Raw genomic sequence first — 16987 nt, 5'->3', positions numbered from 1 at the left:
AGTCATGCCTCCACAAGGGCAGTGGTAGAGAGGACCATAGGTCTTTTCAAAATGCGCTTTTGATGCCTAGGCCGTTCGGGGGAGCACTACAATAACCCCCAGAGCGGGTGTCACTGATAATCATTGCATGCTGCTTTCTCCACAATCTGGCAATGGCAAGGGGGTCCCACTGGAGGAAGAGGATCCCGACGCAGCTGCTCAGGCCACAGATGATGAGTCCAGTAGTGAGTGCGAAAATAAGCATGGTGAGGAGAACACTGAGGGTGCGGAGCCAGACCTCGGTAACCTGCAAGGAGGCAGGGACACCAGTGACACCTTGATCCAACGCTCCTTCAGCTAGGCTACCAAAGATCCGCTTTAATTGCATGGCAGGGCTGCCGCCTCCTTCCTGGATGTCCCTTTCATTTGAACACAAAGAACATTCAGTGCCTATGCAATAAAGTTCAAGCCCACCTATGTCCAGCATCAGATACTGGCCTTCCCCACACCAATGAAATAAAAAGGTGAAGCATACTGAGGCCATGAAGACAAAAACACAATTTATGTCATTCTGACAATTCAACAATGCTAACAGGAAGGTTTCTGGTATTTAACATTGGACCAGTATATATAAAGTTAACAAAAATGAACATAAAATCACCCATGACCTGTCTATCTTGTGCTCCCCCCTTGTTGGCACTGGCATTGGAGACACCCTGCTGACTCTGCTGTCTTGTACCCTTGATAACCTTGGCCGTCATCTCTGGCCAGTGGAGCCTGCGCTGACCCTGTCTGGGAGGGAGCGGCCAGTGCCATGGCTGGCATCTTCCCAGGTGCCGCAGCCTCATTAGATGCCACGGTCACTGACGGGGGTGCGGAGGAGCTGCTGCCATCATCCAGAGCGCCCTGAGAGGAGCCCACAGAGATGACAGGCAGCTCGTGTGCCAACGTGAGGTCGCTGTGGACCTCCCTGCTCACCATTGATGGGCGGGCACCTAGCTGGGACACTGGGTGCCTCGTCCATCTCCCACACTGACACTGACCACCTAAAGTCAGTGCCTGTGTGAGGGCTTGCAAGTCTGAGCGAGGAACCCCTGATTCTATCCCTGGATCAGCCTCTCCATGAGAGTCGCCACTCTCTCAATGGAGGAGGCAGTGTGCTCGGCCATGATGGTCAACACAGTGCTCACGCTCCGCATGGACTCCTCCATCACAGAGACCATGGAAGGCACACCCTCATGGATCTCCGCCAGATCCTCCCACACATCTCGCTGGACATCCAGCATCTGCCGCCTAATGGACAACTCCAGAGGCTCATCATCAGCCTTCGACTGAGCATCTTCCTGGTCCCCAGCAGTACTGCGACTGCTGTCGCCCTGGGCACTCTCTGCCTTCACAATCTCTTGAGGTGCAAGCGAAGTGCCCTCACCAATGTGCACTGATATAGTAGCCACTGCTCTAATGCCTACTGAGGTGCTGGTATCTGCGCTGGTGTCTTCCTCAGAGTGGGTGTGACACAAGTGCAAATTACTCCTGGTGGTCCTCCGGTGTCAGGGGTGGCCCTTCGGGGTCCAGAGATCGAACGCCTGCTGGCGAACCTAATAGGGAGAAGAAGGACATGCCATTAGTTAAAGTCATCACACTGTCACTGTGCATCCCAGGCATACTGGTGAGACAACGGAGATCTGCATCATGGTACTCTCATCTTCCAATGATCAATGGGAACTCCAGGTTCAATGAAATATAACGCAGAATTTGCGTTTGCGTCAATGAAAAGACTACACTAGAATGGTTGCACAACCCAAAATTCTTACCTCTGTGCACTGCACTCATACCTTCATCTGGCACCTCCTGCCCTTCCACGCCCGGTTGTGGGGTGTGCCTGCTATCAAGCTCCAGGGCACCTTGCTCATACTTCAAAAAGGGTTAGGAGGCTAGTAGGGCCTCTGCCGGTACGCGACCTTTCTATATTGTTGTGGACAGTCTTCTCCTGATACAACAGAGGAGCATTGATTAGTCTACTCTATACATGCAGTGCCATTGCAGCCTGGCCAACCTCAGCTGAGGAGCACCTGCAGGGCACTTCTGAGTCGTGGCCCTTGAGCCACAAGCCACTCAGTCCAAGCAGCCAGAGCTCACCCCCTTGGCCAGCTCCGGCATGACTGACAGTTGGCACTCAGACCCTAGCACCCCTGAGGTCAAGGGGGGGACGGCCAGACCTTAACACATTTGCACACTGATCCATGCCAACATGGTACTCCCCCTTCCTGAGCACAACAGATCATCGAAGTGCTTCCAGCACTACATCTAGGAGCACCGAACCACGTCAAGGCTGCTGACCAGCACTGCCACCACCTCCCATGCCCTCTTGGTGAGGTGCGGTGGCTTCCTCCTGCCATTCCTGGGGACAACGGTGTCCCTCCTGGTAGCTACCTCCTCCAGGAAGACGGCTTGGCACTCATCAGAGAACCAGGGGCCGAGTGCCCACCCGACCTGCCCTCCAGCCTGTTGCGTCCAGCTGCACTCGGGTCCATCGTGCCGGTTCAGGGAATGTCCTCTGTGGCAGCCTTCCAGGGGCTGCCTGCTCCACTTTTAAACTGGCTGCTGGGTCACCATTGGACCCGGAGGCCAACTGGCCCCCCACCCCCGCAAGGCCCTTCCCGGCCAGTGCGGAGCTGCACAGCACGCTGGGTGGGCCTTAATTGGCCATTTTGCGGCCGCTCCCAGGCCCACCCACCATGCTCGCCCAACGAAAAGAAACTCCTGTCCTTGGAGTAAGTGCTACTTTTCATGTTCTCATATTGCGATGCAATATCCTCTTACCTTTGTCTTCAAAAGAGTAAACAAATTCTGCGTTATATTTCATTCTATTGTTAGGAGATTGGAAGATTTTTCTTTACCTACTATTCTTGTGTCTGTTGTCAGGTTTGATGACTCATTCCTTACTGGAAAATGTGTGCTATTGAAAACAGATCATTCCTTCCTAAAAGCGGTGAGAACTATCCAATTGACTGTCTGTTTTCACCTGTTGGGTAGAACACTGTGGCCTCAATACTAACCCCACTTGGGATAGGTGGTGGTGGGGGTGGAATTAAAAATGAGAAATCGCCCAACACCTCCTAACTATTTTTACGTCAATGGGTTGCAGGTTGTGCGCATTTCTTATCTTGGAGAGTTGGGACACTTATTTTTATTATCATGTTTACATCAGGCTCCCACAATGTATGTATTTGGAAGCCAGATTTAGACTTAATAACTGTCGACCAAGTTTCCCGGGGCTTTGGAACCCTGGCAGCAAAAAGGAAACACAAGCTGCCAGTTCCGGCAAGATTTGTGTTTTTAGAGCACTCCTTATGGGCAAGGGGGAGCAGGAATACTTCCTTCAGCCCTTCCAGGAAACCCCCCCCCGGCTTCCTTTCCGCTGATCGCAGTCCCACCCTCGCTGCCCCTAATGTCGATTTTTTTTGTCTCTTTTTTCCACCTCGCACTCTCCACCCCACCAAACTCTGACCTCAAGCCTTCTGCTGTGGTACTAATAGTCACATGTCTTCCAATAAGGAATGAATCAGAAAACCTGGCAACGTATGCCACAACAGAAGGTAAAGAAAAGTCTTCTATTCCCCTTAACAATAAACTGAAATATGATACAGAATTTCTTTACTCTTTTGGAGACAAAGGTAAAGGGATATTGCAATGCGATATGAGAACAAGACAAGTAGTACATAACCCAACATATTCTAGCATTCTGGTAGCTGAATCCTTGAATTTAAAATAACTTTCCATTTTAGATGAACGTGTTTTGCATTGCAGGCAAAATCTTTTCTTTTTTGCGTGCTTTACTATATTTACTATATTTTGTTTTGGCCAAATGTACGGAACTTTAATTAAATCATATTTTTCTCTTTTTTTCCCCTGCATTATTTTCCCTTTTCCCATCCTGTGCTGAAGTATGGACGCTTGCCAGTTTCCCATGATAAAAATAATTGGTTAGGCTGTTTAGAATGTTCTTCATTGTATGGATGAGGTGGATTGCCCAACCATTTGAAAAAAACACACCCAATTTTTAGTCTATTGATTTCAATTGATGATCCATTGCGTCAGACAACTGACCATGCATTGAAGATGGAAAGTTATCCCGTTATGCTTAATTATGGGAACCTTGCTTTGAAAACTACTTTGACATCATTGAAAAGGTGCAGAAAAGATTCACTAACATGATACCAGGAACAAGTGGCTTTATTTAAGAGGAGATACTCTTTTCTTTATAACTGAGAAGATTAAGAGGAGTGATATAGGTGTTTAAACTTATGAGGTATGAGAGAGTAACCCTTTCTATTGTTGGTAAGTTGGTAATTCAATCGCATAAATTTAAGACCATCACCAAAAGAATGTAGGAGCAGTTAAGTGCATCTTCATTTATGCAGAGTTGTTAAGACATGGAATGCCTTACCGGGAACAATGGCAGAAACTGAGCCCATAATAGCTTTTAAAAGAGAAATAGATAACTATTTGAAAAAGAAAATCTAAAATAGGATGACAAAAAGGAGGAAAATGAAACAAAGTTGGCTCTTTCAGCAAGCCAGTACAGGTACAATAGGATGAATGGTCACCTCCTGTTCTCAGAAATTGTATGATTCTCACCCTCACCTAAATTGGCCTTTCCTCACATGTGGCTCTGGATACAAATAACTATAGATGATTCAATTGTAGGGCAAATTGCAAATTAGTCTAATTCTATCCACATTTGATGTTCACATGCAGACTATCAGCAGAATTTACTGTATAGATGGGAGAAATGAAAGTACTTGCATTTACATAACACTTCATGATTGATATTACGAAATGTTTCAAATCCATGGAATTATCTTGATCCATTAGGTTTGCCTCAGTTTAATGTCTCACGTGAAAGATGCACCTCTGGGTATGCTACACTTCTTATACTACACTTAAATGGTAGCATACTTTACATGTTCAAATTCTAGATTTGGTCCTAGATTGAGAACCAGCCAATGAACAATCAATACAAGATCTCTGGCTATTTCTGTCCTAAGTCTGGGGTCCTAAATTTGACTGTAGTAATTTGTTGCATGCTTCAGCAATTTGCTAATTTAGCACAGGCTACAGAACAAATTGAGCTTGGCTCGATGGGCCAAGTGGCCTCCTTCAGTGCTGTAAACGACTGTATGGGGAGAATTTTACTGGCCTGCTCAAGGCGGGAACAAAGGCTGGTAAAATCTGGGAAGGCAGCATATCGGCTCTCCAGTCACGTCCTGTCATCAGGGAATTTTACCCATGTGGGTAAGGGAGCAGACAAGCCGCCTGCTACAGGGAGGCAGGAAGCAAATTTGAATATGTAAAAGGCCTATTAATGGAAATTCATCAGACCGACGGTGGATCAGCCCACCTGCTGGCTGGAGAAGCCGCTAGCTGAATGTAGGTGACCTCCAAACAGCAGTCTGGGGGGGAGTGTATTTTAAGCAGAGAGAAGCTGCGGGCAGGGAAGGCAGCCCTTGTGGCTGCAGTGCTCTCTGTGGAGGGTTTCCCCTCCATTAGCAGTGGTTTTATTTTATTTTTAAATTATCTTCAGCCTATCTTCTGTAGGCTGCAGGGCTCATTCCTTCCTCAGCAGTGGCCACGATTCCCGGTGGTGCTGCTGAGGCTATTGAGCTGCCAGCCCTCTTGTTTGGGTCAGCAGCTGTTGGGGGTTGGCAGCCATCCTGAACAGGACTGCAACCTTGGCAGCAGCTTATTCACCAGCTGCCGACCGTAAAATTAAGGGGCAAGGCCTGCTGGCTGGCTGGCCCTGCATGTTGATGACACTCATTTCTGGCTGATGTCGGGACCACACCAGTTTTGGTAAAACCTGGCCCTCTGACACTTTTTTAATGGCTCAGCAAATGCTGGATGTTTTTTTTTAGAAGTCACTGAGTCAGAGGGAAAGCCCTATATATTTATATTTAACAACACAGAAATGATAGAAAACATAGAAATAGAATTTGTAGCAGTGAGTTGCTCTGCTGGAACTTTCTGCCCGCCATGTGACCAAATCCCAAACCCTGGGGATGGGGCCATTAAAAGTTTGGCTTTTTCTGACTACGTCTGCTGCAACACAATATTGGTAGCTGCCCATTAAGATCAGAATGACATACCTTTGCCCTAGTAGGGATTGATGCAGGTTAGTTAAGCCAAACATCCAAGGTGAGATTTTCACATGTATTTTGACTCAGATGCTGGTTGGCCAACAATAATAGCTCCCTTAGGAAGCCTTTGACACTGAAACTTTGGGGCCCACTTGTGGTGGAAAAAGATACCTAAACCAGATCTAGAAAGCCTGAAAATAGTCCCAGTCCCTCCCACCTCCACCTCCCAAAATTACTATCTAGTTATAGGGGGTAGAAGATGTGGGGTTGATAGAAGAAGTTGACTAGGTGGTTAGCATGTGAATCAGATTAATGCCAACAGTGTGTGGGGTTCAATCCCCATGACAGAGGAGGTAGACTTGGGGCCAGCCTCCTCGCCATACCCACAGTTAGAAAATCATGGAACTTTGCCATGGTTAGGTGAATAATCGCCAAGGACCTACCTTCAGGCAGAGAACTGATGAAGAAGACAAGTAGAAGAAGTACCTGGTTCTCTCTCTGGCAGGTTTTGCTTGAGCTTGGCACCAAGGCAGGAAACACTACGGATCTATTTCTACTCTTGAAATTGTTATGCCTCCGATAATGTTGCGTCAGAAGTTGGCTCCAAGAGCGAGCAAAATTTCTAACTCAACAGTCTTTGGCTGGGATTTTGCAACCACGAACCGGGAGATTCGGTGGCAGGACTGGATAATCCCGGCAGCGGGTGGGGCCAGATAATCCTGCCCTTTGGTTTTATCCTACTAATCTGGCCTAAATACTTTTTTCACTCTTGCCATTATTATATTTGTACATTGTATATAAGAAGCCAGCCCTCAACATCACACTCTGAATCTGTTCGTACTGCATTACATATGGTAACAAATGCTATGCAATTGTTCTGTGTTCACCATGTTCAAAATAATTTCTGAAACAACTATTGTATTGAAGTGAGATCAGATTGGGATATATGAATTTGAGACGTGGGAAAAATGTAAAGTTGTGCATATCGTAAAGAAAACATTCCAAAAATCTCAGCAGCAAAGTTTAGAATCCTCAGATATGGGATAATGTGACACTTGGATTGGAAACAAAAACTTTCAAAATTGAAAGTAACTTTAGAAGAGATTAGAACCTTCCTGGTTTAATGTCAGAATTATTTAGCTGTTGAAATTATTAACCCAGTTTGTGTCCCTGGGTTTAGTATCATGTTAACAAGGCAGCTTTTCAGTGACATAAACAGAAAATCTGTGTGGGATTGCAACACTCAATCTATAATTTCCATGTGTAACACAAACAGGAGAAGAATAAATGACGTGTGTATTATTTTCTATGAAATTTAACAATTTTAACCTATGACCATACAAGAGTTTTTCCATTACCCTCCCCGTTCCCGTAGATTCAAAAATGTAATCAGCTTGTTCCAATAAGACAGTGTGTGGTGTAATATGAGGAAACATAAGTATGAAGAAAAATTTGAAAAACTGGATTTTTTTGTTGAAATATGCAGATTATATGACAATATTATAGAAGTGTTTAAAATTAAAAAGGAAGAGGGAGAAGAGGAAGAGGCAGACTGTTTCTAGTAGTTGAGTGGTCATGAATGTGGTGTCATAGATATAAGTTTGAATGTAAAAGACTTAAGATGGAGAAACATGTGAGGCTATGGAATTCATGTACTGGCTATCAGTGAAGAAACCACAATTCTGAGTCAGGAAACTAAGGGTAGTTTACTGTCACTTTCATGGCAATACAGTTGGGTCCAAATTAATGCAAAACATAGCTTCCTAATCTGGGCATCAATTTTTGATCTGATTTGAATGCACTAAAGAGAGGTAGTGTAATCCCCACCAATCATGAAGATGGAATCTCACACCATTTTGAGTTCACGTTGACTGCACCATCTTGGTATTCAGAAGGATCTCGGTGTTCTTCCATATGAATCATGAAAAGTTATCATGTAGGTACCACAAGCAATTAGGAAAACAAGTGGTATGTTGGCCTGTCTGACAAAGGGATTAGGGTATAATAGTAAAGATGTCTTACTGCAATTACCTAGGGCCTTGGTGAGACCATGACTGGAGTACGTTTTGGTCTCCTTACGTAACAAAGCATATACTTGTGTTAGAGAGCGTGCATAAAGATTTACAAGACTGATTCTTGGGATGAGGGGATTTTTCCGAAGAGAACAGATTGAGTCAACTATTCCTATATTCCTAGAATTTAAAAGAATGAGAGGTGATCTCATTTAAGGGAAATGACAGGGTAGATGTTGGGAGGATGTTTCCCCTAGCTGGAGAGTCTAGAACTAGGGTTCACAGTTTCAGAATAAGGGCCATTTAGGATTGAAATGGGCAGAAATTTCTTCACAAAAAGGGTTGTGAACATTTGGAACTCTCTACCCCAAAGAACTGTGGATGCTCATTCGTTGAGTATTTTGGAGTTAGAGGTCAATAGATTTTTGGATAGCAAGGGAATGAAACAATATGAGGATGGTGGAAGGTTTAGCTGAGGTAGAAGATCAGCTGTAACCTTATTGAAAGGCGGAGCAAAGTTGATTGGCCAAGCGGCCTAGTCTTGCTCCTATTCATATGTTCTTTTGTTCTTAAGCTTCACAAGCAGCCTAGAATCAAACTTGTACAGGTGAGTCATTGAGCTGTAAAAACTTATAAAACTTTGAAGGCGATGTTGTTACTGTTAATTGAAAGTACATGCTCTCACTGCCCTCTGTTAAAATGAAAATTGAGTTGCTTGAGGAGTGGAAAGCATTCAGTTTGGTTTTGGTCACACTTGGACCAATGTACACAATAACAAGCTTCTCTAAACGCACCATACCTGGCATATAGCAAGTTTCAGGTTATTGCTCACAAGATGGTGTAACTAAAACAATTCACTGTGGAAATTTGTAGGATTTTGTTCAATTTTCAGCAGTTCAAGTTGTCCTTTACAATGAAAATTATTTTGTTGCTAATATTATTTTGGTACAATTGTAAGTGAGAGTTAGGCCTAGCATGTGTCGTGTAGCTTCCCCTTTAGCGGAGGAAGAACTGTGCCCTTAAAGCCAGTGATTACTGACCCTGGTCACTTTGTGGTAAACCAGGTGCAACATTTTCCCCCAGTCGATGGGGAAGTGCGGGAGCGGGCGCAGGCTGGCGGCCTTCCAGTCGGTTCCCCCCGTTGGGGTCGCGCCGCCATTTTATGTGGGTGGGTCAATTAAGGTCGGTCCAGCATGATGCCCGCCAGGAAGTGCTATGCGCTCCCTGTGCGGGCGGGGGGGGGGGGGGGGGGGGGGGGGGGGGCGGGATTTCCCTCAGCCAGGAGTGTGCTTTTTCGCACGTGCACGCAAAAGAGTGCACAGGTCTCCCTGAGGCAAAGTGCTGCTTCAGGGAGATTGGCTCCGATTTAAAACTTTCAATAAGGGTGATAAAAAAAATTCCCTGCCATGTCCCCTCATGTGACACTGCCACATGAGTTGGGACATGTCCATAACTTTTATTTAAACATTTAATAAAAATTTAAATACCCTCATGAAACCTCATTCGTGTTTTTTCTGAAGCACGCCTGGGTCCCGGCCTGCCCGCCAACCTTAAGGTTGTAAATTAGTTTTTTAATGGCCTTAATAGGCCGTTGACAGTTCGGCGGGTGCGCACCCAATTCGGCTGCGCTCCGCCGAACTGAAAATCTAAATGACGCGAGGTGATGTTGGGATGTACGCCCAACGTATCCCCTGTCATTTTACATGTGGGCGAGTGTGCCCTGCCCCTGCTTGCCAACTGGAAAACCTGCCCCAGGTGCCAAAGTAATGTTACTTGTGTTAATATCATTCAGCAAAAATATTAGGAAGGGTTTTTGTTGTTGCCTTGACAGAAAAGGAGCTAAGGAGAGAAAAGAATGATGAGACATGAAAAGGTTGTTGATGATAGAAGTGTATTGAGGTCAGAAGATCATTTGCTAATATTGCTTCCAATCCCTTTGTTCCCCTCCTCCTTCGTCATTGAAGATATGAAAGGTTATTGCAGGAAATACACAAAATAAAAAAGTGGAAATTTTCCAGTTGGAAACGTTGATGTTTTTAACACACTGTCCTTTTGTTTCCAGTCACAACAGATCTTTGCAGATGGGAGTTCGAGTGACACAACAATGGAAATAGCCCTTGAGGCAACCAAGTCTAATGCAGGTGGTGTAAGTGCCAACATTATTCTGTGCATTTCTTTTCATCTTGAGCCAGATAAACTTGAAATTACTTCCAAGACTACTGCTGCAGTTAACTTTCACTAAAAACAATAATAAGTTCATTGGGTTACCAGATGCACCTCACAAAGCTGATTCTAGTTAAGGGAATGAACGCTTCAGACACAGTTTGCTAAAGTCTGCAGAATTCCAATGTACCGCAGCATGTCCCCTACACTTCATGCATTGTACAAAATCTGTTGTTAAATAATTTTCATATAACAATCTAAAGCTTGCAACATGAATATAGTCTCGCTAATATTTCTCTATATTAAATTGGATGCTGTATTTTCAGATAAACTTATTTCAAATTTCCCTTCTCCCTCCTGCAGTTAACCCCTTTCATTAAGATCTTGGTGGAAACTTTAAGAATATAGCACAACCTGAAATGAGAGAAGGCCATTCATCTCATAATTTTTGGATCTCCAGCTGGTCTTTGATGCATGTTGGATTCTATTGCACACATTCAATGTCCTGAAGGGAAGCTGTGCATGAGCAGTACCAGAACCAAACACGACCAGGAAATATCCTACCCTCCCACTATTTTGTCCTAGTCTACAATCGTTTTCTAAAAATGAAAATGCATTCCTTTTTTATTATTCATTCTTAGGATATGAGCATCACTGGCGAGACTGGCATCCCTCGTTGCTTTGAGAAGGTGGTGCTGGGCCTCCATTTTTGGCAATTTATTCTTTGATAGAACTGAGTGGCTTGCTAGCTAGTCAAACACATTGGTGTGGAATTGGAGTAACATTTAGACCAGACCTTAGTTTTTCCAGCAGCCCAGAAGCTTAAGGGTCATTTTTACTGATACCAGCTTTTAATTTCCAGATTTTAAAACTGAATTAAAATTCTAAAACTGTCATGGTTGTATTTCAATTCATATTACTGGATTATCTGTCCAGGCCTCCAGATTAATAGTCCAGTAACATAACCATTACGCTACTAAACTCTATAAAGCACCTTATAATGTTTCAGGATATACAAAATTCTTCACTTCCACCAAATTAATTTTTGAAAGTGGAATCATGCAGTCAAGTATGGGCAGAATTATTAATAATGTAGTTACAAATATGTTGGTTTCCATATTATATAATGAGATTTGTTTATTCCACAGACTAATGATCTAATGTGGCATGTTCATACCAATCCTCGACAGTACAGTGAGAACTGCAGTGATGTAGGAGGACACTATAATCCTTACAATATAGATACAGGGGTAAGTGATGCCTCTATTTCAGCCCCTTGATACAGAAAAAGCAGAACATCAATCACTGCAAATTATACTGATATTAAGTCAAGTATTTATTATTATTAATAATAAAAAAGAAAGGAATAAATATTTTCCTTTGTGTGGAAAGTTAAAAGTTATTTTACTAAATTTTTATTGGTTTATAATGACATTTTGGTAAAACATATTGAACTTTACACAGAAAGTAAAACAGACCCCTAAGTCTGTTCAGATTAATTTGATAGAACCTTGGAAGACAATATTAGATAGTGATAACTGTATCTCAAATTAGGCCCCTCCATATAAAAATAGTTCAACAATAAAAACAGACCAAGTTAATCAAGATTGCCATTACACAATAGACAATTTTGGAGATTGACATTTCACCATTCTGTGATTAGTCACCATCAATAATGATTCAAAGTGAGACAAGAAAAAATACTGTCATTCTCTCCACACCCCATATGAAATGCCTCGTAGCCTTGTGGGCATCCTGAAGGGGGAGGGTGATAAGGCAGAGGTCATGGTACATGTTGATGCCAATGACATAGGTAGAAAGAGGGATGAGGTCTTGCATCAAGAATTCAGGGAGTTAGGCAGTAGACTGAAAAGCAGGACCTCTCGGGTTCTAATCTCTGGATTACTCCCAGTGCCACGTGCTAGCGAGCACAGAAATAGGAGAATAGCGCAGATGAATACGTGGCTTAAGAGTTGGTGCAGGAGGGAGGGTTTTGGATTCCTGGATCACTGGGACCGTTTCTGGGGAAGGTGGGACCTGTACAAGCGGGACAGTCTACATCTGAACCAGAGCGGGACTAACATCCTTGCGGACGGGTTTGCTAGTGCTGTTGGGAGGAGTTTAACCTAATTCGGCAGGGGGAGGGGACACAAAATGTTAGCAGAATAGGGACACATCATAATACAGTAAAACAATCAAGTCAGAGGGAGTACAGCTGCATTAAATTTCAAGGGAGTAAGGCAAGGCTGGATGGCCTCTACTTTAATGCCAGGAGTATTACAGATAAAACGGATGAGTTAAGGGTGAGGATTGACACGTGGAACTGAGACATGGTTGAGAGAGGGGCAGGATTGGCAGCTCAACATTCCGGGATATAGAATCTTCAGGCGAGACAGGGGAGGGGGTAAAAGAGGAAGAGGCGTTGCATTATTAGTTAAAGAGTCAGTTACTGCAGTAAGGAGAGATGATATCTTGGAGGGGGCATCGAATGAAGCTTTGTGGGTAGTGATTAGGAATAAAAAAGGGGCAACCACATTGTTAGGTGTTTATTATAGACCCCCAGATAGTCAGCGGGAAATTGGGGAGCAAATATGTGCACAATTTGCGGATGTGTGTAAAAACAATAACAATAGGGTAATTATATTAGGTGATTTCAACTTTCCCAACATTAATTGGGATAGACAGAGTGTTAAGGGGTGGGGTGGAGTGGATTTCTTGACATGTGTACAGGAGAACTTTTTAGGTCAATAGGCAGAGAGTCCAACAAGGGACGGTGCATTGCTGGACCTAATTCTGGAGAATGAAGCCGGACAGGTGGCTAAAGTGGTGGTGGGGGAGCATTCTAGTGATAGTGACCACAACACGGTACAGTTTAAGCTTGTTATGGACAAAGAAATAGACAAGTTGCAAAAAAATGTTTTGGATTGGGGGAGAGTGGATTTTAATAAAATAAGGCAGGATCTCGCCAAGGTAGACTGGGAACAGCAACTTGTGGGGAAATCTACAGAAGAGCAGTGGGGGGGGCATTCAAAAAGGAAATGGGCAGGATACAGGCTCAACATGTTCCCTCTAGGGTGATGGGAAGGAGTAACAAGCCCAGAGAACCATGGATGACCAGGGATATTCAGGATACGATGAGAAGGAAAAGAGGCTTTTAGCATGTACAAGGGGAGCAAATCAGCGGAGGCATTAGTGGAGTACAGAAAGTGCAGGGTGGAGCTTAAGAAAGCAATTAGGAGAGCAAAGGGTGGATATGAGGAAGCTCTGGCTGGTAAAAGTAGGGAAAATCCCAAGATATTCTATAAGTATATCAATGGGAAGAAGATAACCAGGGAAAGAGTAGGGCCCATTAGGGACCAAGGGGGCAATCTATGGGTGGAGCCAGAGGACATTGGTAGAGTGTTGAACGAATACTTCACATCCGTCTTCACCCAAGAGAATGAGGATGAAGGTATGGAACTCGAGGAGAGGGACTGCGAGGTTCTTGAGCAAATTGATATAGGGAGTGACAAGTGAAAGTGTTGGCAGCCTTAAAAGTGGACAAATCTCCAGGTCTGGATGATTTGTGTCCCAGACTGCTGAGGGAGGCAAGGGAGGAGATTGCAGGGGCTCTGACCCAAATTTTTAATTCCTCTCTGGCCACAGGGGAGGTGCCAGAAGACTAGCTGTTCTCCAATGTGGTTCCACTATTTAAGAAGGGTTGCAGAGATAAGTCAGGCAACTACAGACCAGTGAGTCTTACGTCAGTGGTAGGGAAACTATTGGAGAAAATTCTGAAGGAGAGTATTCATCTTCACTTGGAGAGGCAAGGTTTGATCAGGAATAGTCAGCATGGCTTTGTCAGAGGGAGGTCATGCCTAACAAATTTGATTGAATTTTTTGAGGAGGTGACCAGGTGTGTAGATGATGTAGTTTATATGGATTTCAGCAAAGCCTTTGACAAGGTCCCACATGGGAGACTTATAAAGAAGGCAAATGCACATGGGATACAGGGTAATTTGATAAGGTGGATTCAAAATTGGCTTAGTTGTAGGAGACAGAGGGTGATGACAGAAGGATGCTTTAGTGACTGGAAGCCCGTGTCCAGTGGTGTACCACAGGGATCTGTGCTGGGTTCCCTATTATTTGTAATTTATATAAATGACATAGATGACTATGTGGGGGGTAGGATTAGTAAATTTGCGGATGACACAAAGATTGGCCAGGTGGTTAACAGTGAGGTTGAGTGTCTTGGGCTACAGGAAGATATAGACGGGATGGTCAAATGGGCAGACAAGTGGCAGATGGAATTTAACCCTGAAAAGCGTGAGGTGATACGCTTTGGAAGGAGTAATTTGTCAGGGGAGTATTCAATGAACGGCATGACACTAGGAAGTTCTGAGGAACAAAGGGACCTTGGCGTGCGTGTCCATAGATCTCTGAAGGCGGAAGGGCATGTTAGTGGGGTGGTGAAAAAGACATTTGAGACAGTTGTCTTTATCAATTGAGACATAGATTACAAAAGTAGGGAGGTCATGTTGTAGTTGTATAGAACCTTGGTGAGGCCACAGCTGGAGTAGTGTGTGCAGTTCTGGTCACCACATTATAGGAAGGATGTGATTGCACTGGAGGGGGTGCAGAGGAGATTCACCAGGATGTTGCCTGGGATGAAACATTTAAGTTATGACGAGAGGTTGGATAGACTTGGGTTGTTTTCGTTGGAGCAGAGGAGACTGAAGGACGACCTGATCGAGGTGTACAAGATTATGAGGGGCATGGTCAGGGTGGATAGGGAGCAGCTGTTCCCCTTAGCTGAAGGGTCAGTCACGAGGGGACACAAGTTCAAGGGGAGGGGCAGGAGGTTTAGGGGGATGTGAGGAAAAACTTTTTTTACTCAGAGGGTGGTGACGGTTTGGAATGCGCTGTCTGGGAGGGTGGTGGAGGCGGGTTGCCTCACATCCTTTTAAAAAGTACCTGGATGAGCACTTGGCACGTTATAACATTCAAGGCTATGGGCCAAGTGCTGGTAAATGGGATTAGGTAGGTAGGTCAGGTGTTTCTCACATGTCGGTGCAGACTCGATGGGCCGACAGGCCTCTTCTGCGCTGTGTGATTCTGTGACTCGTCATCTGATGCCTGATTGAAGATTGATGGAACTCCCACAATTGAATAATGAAGTAAGAGTGATAGGTAATAAAAACAAAATGTGCTGGAAAAACTCAGCAGGTCGGCAGCATCTATTGTGAAAAAGAGCTATATTGGACTTGAAAGGTTAATTCTATTTCCCTCTTCACAGATGCTGCCAGACCTGCTGAGTTTTTCCAGCACTTATTGTTTTTATTTCATATGTCCAGCATCCGCAGTATTTTGCTTTTATATTAGTGACAGGTAACCTGATTTTTAATTAATGGTTTTTTGACTGGTAGTCAGTCAAACTGCTGGAATTCTTTATCTACTAGATATGTTTGTGAGTTATCCATTAGAGAAACTGTGTCTTTAGAAAGAACCTGATATATTATCATCATTCAACCTTGTTATCCCTTGTTGAGTATAGATCTTCGACTGCTTCTTGACATTGAATTCTGGTGTGGGCAACTACTTCCAGTGATGCCATCTGTACACTTTTTACTTTAGTATCCACAGTTCTACAATAACCGTTTTTTAGTGTTTTTTTTCTGTGAGGGTGCTATTTCAATAAATGTTATAGTGATACAGATTTAAAGTTTCATGATTAGCCAATTAAATCCCATTTGTTAGTATCTAAAAGGTTCTGTTGATGGATATTAAATACCCAGTAGTTTAAGGTAATAAGATGAATAGCTGTTGGATATTAATTAGTTAATTATACTCAGATGTGTATATAAAGAGTTAGCCAGCACTGGGTGTTTGATGTTAGAGTGGAGAATTAAGGACTGTGATAAGCAGTAAATAGTCTCCACCAAAGTATCCTAGTCCCAGTGTCTTATTCACAACCTGACATTTGGTTGCAGAGGATGGTTGCCTGAAAGCGAAGATTCGAGACTAAGATTTACTTCCAGACAAAAGGCTAGTATTGGAGTCTTTTTTTTGAGAGAAAACAGTAATTGGAGACTCCTTGAAGAAAGATAACTGAAACCAGGTATAGGGTGGCAGATGATGCTGATTTTCTACCACTGTTTTGAGAGATGGAATCTTATGATCGAACAAAGTATGGGCGCGGATTACATCTCCACGGAAGAGAAAGCAAGGGATGGCTCTGTCACTTTCGCATCCTGCCAGGAGCAAGATCAGTTGCACAATGTTCTCGGAACTAGATGCTCAGGAACTGGGCAATGAAGAAGGTTTGGACATTCCTTTGAGATTCATGGGTAAAATTCATATGAAAGATGACTTACTGAATAGCTATGAGGCATGGCTGCACTTTGATAAATTTTAAAAAGTGGATGGTTCTTCCTTAGAAGAATATATCTTGGATTTAACCGACTATATACAAGATTGCATTGATTCCAGTTGGAAATTCCTAAATTAGTACTTGCCTTTAAATTATTGGACTGTGCTAGGATATTAAACATGGATATGCTCTTGGTTTTAACCAGAATTAGATTCAAAGAGGGAGGTACACTTTTGGAATAAATGTACGAAGCCTCAAAAATATTTTTGGGACAGCATTCATTTTATGGCACAAATGAGCTGTTCAGCAGTGACACCAAAGATGGAGGATACAATGCCAGCAGC

The 16987-nt window shown here is 43.8% G+C and overlaps 1 protein-coding gene across 1 annotated transcript in view; it reads left to right on the top strand.

The window, feature by feature from the left end:
* The window catches only part of cusr (Copper-only SOD repeat protein), a 195286-nt gene that overhangs the window by 100493 nt on the left and 77806 nt on the right, over positions 1–16987 (top strand). Inside the window, exons 4-5 of the mRNA XM_078565163.1 lie at positions 10194–10277; positions 11443–11544. Coding sequence (XP_078421289.1) covers positions 10194–10277; positions 11443–11544 — 186 coding nt within the window. The remainder of the gene's footprint in view (positions 1–10193; positions 10278–11442; positions 11545–16987) is intronic.

The sequence above is a fragment of the Cetorhinus maximus genome, chromosome 20, assembly GCF_964194155.1.
Source record: "Cetorhinus maximus chromosome 20, sCetMax3.hap1.1, whole genome shotgun sequence".
In the NCBI taxonomy this organism is placed as follows: domain Eukaryota; kingdom Metazoa; phylum Chordata; class Chondrichthyes; order Lamniformes; family Cetorhinidae; genus Cetorhinus; species Cetorhinus maximus.
This window is presented reverse-complemented; position numbering and strand designations above follow the sequence as displayed.